This window comes from Siphateles boraxobius, unplaced genomic scaffold, assembly GCF_051911475.1.
Source record: "Siphateles boraxobius isolate OS27281-9 unplaced genomic scaffold, OSU_SipBor_1 62, whole genome shotgun sequence".
NCBI lineage: Eukaryota > Metazoa > Chordata > Actinopteri > Cypriniformes > Leuciscidae > Siphateles > Siphateles boraxobius.
Window position 1 is genome coordinate 633,293 of NW_027509189.1, and position 10,355 is coordinate 643,647.

General features: G+C 36.4%; 1 protein-coding gene across 2 annotated transcripts in view; it reads right to left on the bottom strand.

The window, feature by feature from the left end:
* Positions 1-7,911, bottom strand: part of wnt7bb (wingless-type MMTV integration site family, member 7Bb) — a 48,728-nt gene extending 40,817 nt beyond the window's left edge. The window contains exon 1 of one of the 2 annotated variants that reach the window (XM_077209766.1): positions 7,313-7,911. In XM_077209766.1, the coding sequence (XP_077065881.1) occupies positions 7,313-7,386 (74 nt within the window). In that variant the 5' untranslated portion in view covers positions 7,387-7,911. Of the gene's footprint in view, positions 1-4,585; positions 4,790-7,312 lie in introns of those variants that run through there. The other variant, XM_077209765.1, reaches the window with a different exon arrangement.
* Between the last annotated feature and the right edge of the window lie 2,444 nt (positions 7,912-10,355).

Sequence of the window (10,355 nt, forward strand, 5' to 3'; positions counted from 1 at the left end):
TGGAAACCACGTAATGAGCTACAAAACACCATAAACAATTGCATAACAACACCCTGGCAACCACATAATGACATACAATGTGCAAAACACAAATGTCAAAAATAGCCACACACACACAAATGTGTGTATATATATATATAACGGGGTTTTTTTTTTTGTTGCCATGTGTGATTTGTATGATGATACTAAAGGATTTGCTAAACTAATGATATGGTGCAGTCATCACATAGCTTCATCTGCAAATGTTTTTTCCCCATAGCACATAAATCAGATTGTGGACCACAGAACATGCTGCTTTAGAAACAAATGAAATGCTCCACCCTTTTTTTCATATTTATTTGGCTTTCATATAAAACCTCTTATTATGGCTGTCCTGCTCATCCACAGTCATAAAGTACCAACTGACGTTGTTTCTGGTTAAACAAGTGATGTCCTCGGTTAAACAAGTTGAATATAGACCGTATCCTTCAGAGCAGGTTATTGTGATGTAAAACTCTTACATCTCTCACATTAACATTGATAACATTGATGCTTTGCATTGTTTAATCTCATAACAGTAAATCTCAACTCAAACTGTGCCAAGATACCAAAGTCTGCAAACTCAAACATTTCTCATCACACTTCCCAAATCAAATGATCTGAACTTTTAAACATTTACTTTCTCCTTAACTGTATAGCTCTGTAATGAGGAATCGTTTGAAAATGATTGTTTAAGAAAAACTATTAAGATGCACATCAACCTCAACCTCTTAAAACACAAATCACAACCTGCTAGCTGCATGTTTAATGCTTTCTTAACAAGTCCTCGTGTTTTCTGACCACACAGGTAATGCACAATGTTTTAACTCCGACAAAACACGCAATGTATTTTCCCATCTGAAAATAACCATGTTTTTTACCAAGCGACCCTACACTTAAATAGCCCCAAATGTAAGTTTAATTGTGGTCCATTTAAAATATGACAAAATAAATCAGTTCTGTCTCACCAGGAAGATTTCAAACATGAGTAGGATTTCCTGGTAAATGAGGAATAAATAATCCCCGGGATGAGTAAATGCACTCTACTTTTAAACACAAGAAAATAAATGTTCCCTGTGCGCTTGGCTCCAGCTATCACCCAGTCCATTCTACTTAAAACAAATCCTGCTAAAACAAACTCTAAACTACCAACATGGATGAACTGGCACCAGAAAACTCTCAAACCTCAGACTACATCTCCAAGCATTCAGAAAAATGGAAATGTGACTTTTATGGGCTTAGTTATACGTCTAAAACGGCAGTTTATTAAAACTATGTCTCTTTCGGAATAGCAAAGGATCTTTCATACTGATAATGGGACAGAGTGAATTGATATTTTTCAGAAGATAAGTTGTTTTTATTATCTGAGATTAAATTATGCTGCTTTGATGGCGGGTGGTTTTAAGAGGTTAAATTACGGGTTTTGTTTAAATATAAATTTTTATATCTTTAATTTTACACTACAAATGCTCCATGTCTGAAATCTGGAAACTGTAAGTAAAAAACTTCTCCAATACAAATATCTACACATTTTTAAATCAAGATACATTTACATGAGAGGCAACATTTCTTAAGATTAAGTGAGTTTTTGCTGAAAGCAAGAAAAAAAGAGAAAAATTATAACTTAATTTAAAGGGAAAATGTTGTTTTTTTCTGACTCTTGTTTTCAGCTAAATATTTATAAATTTTTCAGAAAACAAGATTAAATATGTTACGGCATTTTTTAGCATCTCAAGTAAAAGTATCTTGATTTAAGAATGTTTAGATATTTGTATTGGAAAACAAGACAAAAATACAAAGTAAAAAATGTCATTTTTTGCAGTGCAATATTGTATTTTGCATTTAAGTATGCAACCCTTTTTTTTTTTACTTTTCCCACGCCAAATTTTCCTCATAAAACTATTAAAAAGCATTCAGATGAAGTAGATTCACCCTGTGAGAGGTTCCCTAATGCGTTTGCTTCCCCAAAAAAAACTGAAACATACACATAACTATTAGTGAAAGCCACGTACTTCCTTTTTAACCTCGCTTTTAAAGCCATTAATTCCACAAAATGTATCGAATTTGCACTGTGCCGAATAAAGAGGGTTTAAAATGCAAAAGCAAACAATAGTGTCGTTCCTGATGTGCAAACCAACGCTATACATAGACTTACCCACTTAAAGGGCAACAAAAAGCCACATCTATTTTAAAAATTGAGTTTGGGGTCTCCAGCTGTGAAATGAAGGCCTCGTCTGGAGGTCATTGAACAAAGACACACAACAAGGCTGTTGGGGAAACAAAATTAGGAATATAATTTCACAGACTTGGAGACCAAATGCATCGCTGTCAGTCAAACGTGCTGCTCAGAAGCTCACGAGAATCACATGAACGTTCACATTACCGTTTTACAGAAGTATTAATAATTATTTGGTAACACTTTACAATAAGGTTCATTAGTTAATGTACTAACTAACATGAAATATCTATGAACAAAACATTTGTTACAGTATTTGTTAATGTTAGTTAATAAAAATACAGCTGTTCATTGTTTGTTCATGTTACAGTAGTTCACGGTGCATGAACTAATGTTAACAAATACAACCACTGATTTTAATAATGTGTTAGTAAATGTCAAAATGAATATAAAAAAAATGCTATAGAAGTATTGTTCATTCTTAGTTCATGTTAACTAACAACTAATGTTAACTAATGAACCTTATTGTAAAGTGTTACCAATTATTTCGTGGAGCTCCGTGTAAATAGACTGAGGCTAATTGTCACACATGAAAATTATCTCAGTAACTATGAAGCTTTGCGTTTAAAAGTCCAATTACACAACACTAGTTTTCTCTATCAATGCTTTTTGTTGTCTGTTCATTTTTTTTAGAATTCATAATTTTCTGAATTCTGTCTGCCAAAGTAAAATTCCAGTATGTTTAACACAATAAAACCACAAAACAACTATATATCTGAATTATTTTCTGGTAATAAAAGTCAGATCAGGGCAAGTTATCACATGCATTTTATTCAATGTATTGATTAATAAGATCTGTGGCCAAATGCATGTATGTTTACTTCTACATTTTTGCTGTTTCATAATATTTCATCCTCATTTACTGTTTACATTATGCTGAAAGGTCTTTAAATAGCTTTTAATATGACTGGAATATCCCGTATGGTGTGACAACTTGCCCCTGCAATAACAGTTGTAATGTTCAATTGCTTGTTTACTCAAGACTTTGAGGTTTGTGACTAAACAGAAATAAACATGAACCGTGTGACAACTTGCCCCCATACTTCATTAGTATTATTGCAATCAATAGCACTTGCATGCAAAGGGTGTAACATTGATCCTGTTGCTGTTTAGTGCAGGTGAAGGACTGAGAAACCGTCTGTCTGTAAAACCAAAGGAACTCATGATTGAACACACACACACTTTATATATGAATATTACTGAACTTCTCTGCCACTCAGTGGCCAAATGAAATTCTCTCCCATTCCACTTCAACACTGAACAACACTTACATTTCCCAACCAGGACCAGATTTAACATCCTCTTCAACACTGTAACAAACATTTAGGTATTTCTATCCATCCTGACTCTAAAAAATGACTTCCAGACAGTGTTGTACCCTAGTCATATTAAACAATCTGCATGACTTGAATAAAACCTGTAAACTTATAGATGATGCACATTTTGAGGTCACCTAAAAACAAACATTACTTACATTGTATCATCATGAACTTATCAAGAGATCAAATCAAAATACAGTCAAATTAAACCGAATCTTGCATTTGAACGCATGAGCTCAAGTAGAGCTTCCCAACACCATCAACATTTCATCATTCATTCAGCTTATCTAAATATTAACTACCATATTTACTCAATCTATCATGAGTTCGTTCAAGAAAACCCCCTCTCCATGCAGAAGTCTCCCTATAGATCAATACTAAATGTTAATGTTTTATTAATCCATTATTGTACACAGTCAGTCAAAGGTTTGGACGTGTCTACTTGTTCTCTGTTGTGACTATTAACATTATAGTATAATAGAAACGTGATGAAAAAGAGTCTGGGAATGATGTAGAGACCAACATATATCACACAAATGAAAACTACCTTAAATGTTACAGTCCAGTATTCAATGCAAAAATATTTTTTATTTCAGATAAGGATCCATCCAATGGATGATTCATCATTTGATTACAACTGACTTTACCATTAAGTTCCAAATTCCAAATGGAATCCTGTACACATCGCCACAAAAGCTTGCAGTAACTATAAAGCTTCCCGTTTAAAGTCCATGTTCCTTTGGGATTTTGTGAGGGATGCGTTTTAAAACAGCATTACAGGAGATCCCATTCAGGCTAAACACTTGTTAAGTGGTTTTCCATCAACTGTCTAACTAATACACCTCAAACCATGCATTTAAATGTTAGTTTTGTAAATAAGCTTGCTGTATGTCTGTCTGTAAACCGCATTTAAAGCATCGCTGCCATCGTAAGAAACAGTCAAATGTGCCCAAACTTTCGCCTGGTTTAGTATGAACGTGATATACAGATATTTCGAGGTTAGTAAACTTACAGGTAGCTCCCGCTGGTGAGGATGAGGAAGATCTGCGGATAGTAGACAGACAGAAGCACACTGCGCGATGAGAAGAGGATCATGGTGACATATGGAGCGAACGGACGCTTTTCTGACGGGCTGAGAGAAACAAACGCGTTTAGTTCCCGTGATGTTCGGTAACGGAGCTTCCTTTACGCGGCGCGTAACTCCCAGACGCGTGTGTGTGCGAAGGAGACACGCTGTGTCATCGCGCAGTTCGTTCAGTTGGAGCGGGCTGATGGTTTTGGGGGGATTCGGGGATGGAAACAGAAGTGGCTCTCTCCTCTCCGGAGACTCCGGGCTACCATTGGGCAGAGGACGGCACCATCACACCACCATCCGCCCACTTTTGGATAAAGGGGCCACTAGGGGCCACACTGACTGACATCGCGCCCGTGCCCGTTGGAGAGGTAACCGAGGCTCCCTAATGCAAGCATAGCGTCACTTAAAGGTTTAAATACTATCACAGAAGTTAAGTCTTTCATATGTGTATTACACAGACTTTGTGCGAATTCTTTCTAGGCTGCGTTGTTTTGGGCGCGAAATGTGTTGGGTTTCGCTGTCTCGCGCAAACCAAATTGTAGTTTAGCGCGCCTCATAGGTCTACTATTCAAACGCATTTTATAAGACTTTCTAAGTTAATGCAATTTGGAAGACTTTCCAAGTTAATAATGTGATAAACAATACGTCTTCTGTCCATAGCGGTTGCTTATCTATTTAGCGACGTGACTTGTGTTCGTGAGCATTTATTTACTAAGTGAAGATATAGCTACTCTCCCTCACTCATCTTTTTTTGTGTGTGTGTGTGTTCACTCAACCATCTTACTTTTATGCAAATTAATGTAGCCTGTGTTATTTTCACATGGCTCGCTGACTAAAAGTGTATTCGGTGGAAGTCTCCATAGCAACAGTAGAATCTCGAGTTTCTTGTTAGAATCTTTGAATTGACAGAACATTCTGAGATTACTTTTCACTTTGTTTACTTTTCCATTAGATTATTATTGCAACAACAGAACCGTTTTGTGTAGTAGGCTACTAATTGAATCACTAGTGCTGAGTTCACGTGCTCGGAAATGTCTTACTTCCCACTTTTGAAGTCGTGATTACGAGCTCATCGCATTCATATTTTGACTAGAGATCTTTTAATAGGAAACTAGTCTTTACGATAATTCCGATAGCACGTGAAGACAGAACCTTTTTGGGAGAAAAAAACGAGTTGAAGTTAACATACACTAGTCTAAAGACAAGCTATAAATCTGTAGGCCAGCTTTATTAATGCGCTGAGTGAAATGCTATGCTTGTACCTGCATGTGCTGTAGCCTATATGTCATGTTGGAGAAAGAGGGTGAAGGGGGTATAGTGACAGATATCAAGCCTCAGGGGTGACAAAACAGGTTTGACCTGACGAGACCCCACATTATCTGAAGATCTTAAGGCATGCTTTCAGTCGTATGAGGTCTTGGGAGCAATCATCTGTCTTCTAAAGATTGCATGATTAATCTCAGAGCTTTGACATAATGACAAACGTGCTTGCAAGAGGCCAAAAATGAGGAGAAAAAAAGATTTTCTGTTTTATAAGTTACCGTAAGCTGTATTTAATCACCTGTGTTGGGTAAATAACAGCGGCATGAATGGATTTCCACTTCAAAAGATGGATAAAACTATGATCCTTCATCTGTTTGTGCATGCAGAAAGGCAGAAGCAGATCTAGATATGATATACTAATTACATTTTGCATTTCAGAGAGTATAATTCCTCGAATGGCAGTGCATGTGTCAAATGCACAGCACAAACTAAATAAACGAGAGCAAAGAGTTAAATATAAAAGTAAATGATGAATAGACTAGATGACAGGCGACCCTCTGTAGGAATACGAACAAATCACTAAAGAATTCAGGTGAGGTCTTGCAAAACTAGAGGGTGAAGGAATGTGGAAATACAACTCGGCATGCTGTTATTACCGAGGGTATAGAGAGGTGAAAGCAAGAGAAAGAGAGTAAACCACAGATGAATCTCAGGTAAACTCAGAAAAACATGGTGAAAAATAGCTGTAAAGGTCATATTCACTCACACGACCACCTTAAACCCCTCAATGTTCAAGCCTATTAGCTTTCAAAGCTGCAACAGGTGTACAGATCTGAAGTCACTTTTAGTACATATATGTATTTATAATGGCAAACTTCTATATTAGAAGTGCTAAACACAACACAACAACAAAAAAAGTTATTGATCCATGATTGTATTCAACAAATGTGATCCAAAATGTCACATTTGTTAAATTTAGGGTTAGTTTTTTGGAGCAAAATGCATAATATATGCATTAAATTGCATAATATTTACTTTCTCCCATTAGAAAACAGATAGCTGACATAAAATGCTTGAGCTAAGTGGACAAGTTCTTTAGTGTGACGTGCAATTTTTCACCAAAAAAAAACTATATTAAACTTTTTTTTTCTCTTGCTAATGCATCTTTATGATCTCATATTTGTACTTTTTAATCATACCGCGGGACCATTTAAAAAGAGTGAAGGCAGAATAAATTCAAAATGCTTAAAGAAAGTGCTTTAATTTGAACTTAAAATCATGATGTTGATTTTGATGTACTGCATCAACTACCCGTATGTAAACATCACGTTCCAGAAGAAGCACTTTACATGTTTGCATTGCATTTAAAGTGCGTATACATAATGCATCGCCTCCACTCACCCGAGTCTAGAATAAATGAGGCCGAAACACAGGAGCACGTTAAAGAAGCGGAGGGGTCTGACCATGATGTCCATTCAGTGCAGAAATCCACCTCACATCGGCCACTCCGTTCCACCTGCGCAGGCACACACACTGCTTCGGTCTCTCCGGCGCGTCTTTCTGATTCCCTGTAAAGTTAGAAATCTGAGAGCCATAGTCGGGTTCAGTTCGAGGATGCTTCGCCGTCCCGTTCTCGGGTTTGAAAGCAAGATTGAGGGTTTTACAAACGCTGTTTTCAAGGAGGAGCGAATTGAATGTTTTCAGGTGAACCTGCCGTGAGCGTCAAGTTCCTCCTCTCTCTCTCTCTCTCTCTCTGGTGGAATGCCGACGGTTTTATGTTCCAGGCTCATCGACTGCTGCTGGTTTGTTAAATTCTTTCCATTTCTCCGCAGGTGAACGTCTAGGGCAGGTAACTCAAGCTTTATCCACGCCTCTTCAGCTTTACACTCACAGATGAGAGCGTTTTACAGCATGAAACACGTGCTTTGGCTGCACAGACCGCAAATGAAAGGCTTCGAGGCTCAACCCTCTCTTTTCATAATGAAATTGGCTGTAAGTCTATTGCACAATCAAGTGATCATTCCATGCATACGTTTCACGGTTAATATTTCATGATTCTGGGGCGGCAGGAACTAGATTTTCTTCCTTGATACGGCCCCTTTACACATTCAAAGATACTTTGTGGGTACAAACATCATGTTAACCAGTTGTTTATTTTATGGATGCGTTCCCATGAGATGTTTAATATCGCAATCGTTTTAGGTTAAATGGGCAGCAAAGAAACTCACATGTGACTCCTCGAGAGCTTCAGAAGACATCTCAACAATGTTCTCAAGATCAAAAAGTCTTCAAAACGCAGCTCTGTAATCTTACTGTACGTCAACAACTGAGTTGATTGAATTGTGCCTGTTTTTATGTGTTCCAAGGAACATTAGGAGACAAAAAAAATCACCAAATCTGCTTATAAGAGGCTGATAAGAGATTAAAAAGATGCATATTTATATAACTTAACTCAAGCAGTTATATATATATATATATAAAGCTAAGTTCATTTCTATGCTCAAGTCAACTATCATGCAGTTTCTGTACAGTTTCAGCAAGAGATTCAGTGCATTGAGAAAACAACACTCCCCCTTGTGGTAAAGAGCAAACATCTCACTGCAACCGCCCAGGATTACACATATGATTTCACTGGATTATATGGAGTACATTTAATAAGCATATTCTGAGAAACTAATACCTTAAAGCTTATAATTAATACCCAGTGTTCTTAGTAGAAAAACGTTGCTGGGGCAACACAAGAAATTTTCAATTCTACATGTGTTCATACTGGTTTTGGGTGGTATTGTGTGTGTGTGTGTGTGTGTGTGTGTGTGTGTGTGTGTGTGTGTGTGTGTGTGTGTGTGTGTGTGTGTGTGTGTGTGTGTGTGTGTGTGTGTGTGTGTGTGTGTGTGTGTGTGTGTGTGTGTGGCAGTGCCTGTCCATGGTTCATTCCAGCTGGCATGCCTACAACTCCTGATAACCAACAATTGAACCAGTTAACAGTAATTTTTAGATGTACGACTAGCGGTAATGCAGTAACTCCAGCAAAGCTGTGAATTTCTAATCACACAGAGTTTTCTTTGAGGGCACTATTTTAAAAGAAACAAGCCTTAAAATACTTTTAAAGAACAGAAATGTTTTTTTTTCTCTGTATTTTCGTCTTGTTTTTCAGTATAAATATCTAAACTTTTTTAAATCTAGATACATTTACTTAAGAAGCAAGCAAACTTTACTTAAGATATTAAGTATTGTTTTTTTTAAATAATTGATCACAATTAATTGTGTTTATGCTTAAAACTAGAATAAATATCTGCCAGTGGGGTCAGAAAAGTGAATTTTCCCTTTTCTTATCCCATTGGCAGACATATTTTCCTTTTAAGCATAAAGTTACTTCATTTTTAATATATTTTTCAGAAAACAAGACTTAATACTGTATTTTACTCCTCAAGAAAAAGTATCTTGATTTAAGAATGTTTAGATATTTGTACATGAAAACAAGACAAGAATACTGAGTAAAAGCCTGTTCATACCAAGGAGGATAACGATAAAGATAATGAAATAAATATAAATATAAAAAAATAGCACGCCTCATAGTATGTGTAAATTCAACAGCATTGCTGAGTATTTTCTCATTAAACTGAAGTTAAACCCAAAAACACGGTTAGAAATCGCTGGTGTTTCTGACGTCACAAACGACCTTGTAACCAATCAGATCAACGTGTGATCGTCAACGAGTGGATCTCTGAGCTGAGTGAGCGAGTGGAGGCGGGGCTCATTTGCATATTCATAGACATTTTTTTTAAAGGAAAAAGCTTTAAATATGACATTTTGGTGATCAAATATGAGTTTTAATAGATGCAATTGACTACAGAGGGACTTTAAAAAATGTCCCACTTGGGCTTGTCCATATAATGGCAGTGAATAGAGACCAGCCTAAAAAAGATGAAAAAGTATCATAGAATGATGATTTCAATGATTCCAAATGTTCTGGGGGTTTACGATAGGGTTTGGTGAAAATCAAAACCAATATTTCATGTATTATTTAACAACATTTTTGACCTTGGCCATTGGTCTTCTGTGCCAGACTGACAAATTTTGTTAAATAATACATTAAATATTGGTTTGTTTTTCACCAAACCCTATCATAAACCACCAGAACACTTAATATACGGCATGTTTTCTGACGTTTAAAATTCTCCTTTTGGGGTCCATAAAATAAAAAAGTTCACACGGCATTAGAACAACACCAGGGTGAGTAAATTATTTAATTGAAGATCTGATTTAATAAAGTAAATGATTGTATTGAATGACTTAATTTTCATTTTAGGGTGAACTATCCCTTGAAGAAAATCTTTTTGCCATGGCAACATCAACTGAACTATAAAGGCTCAACAATATGCAAAATGAACTTTTTTAAATAAAAAAATGCAATGAAATGAATTGCAATGGTCTATATAAAAGC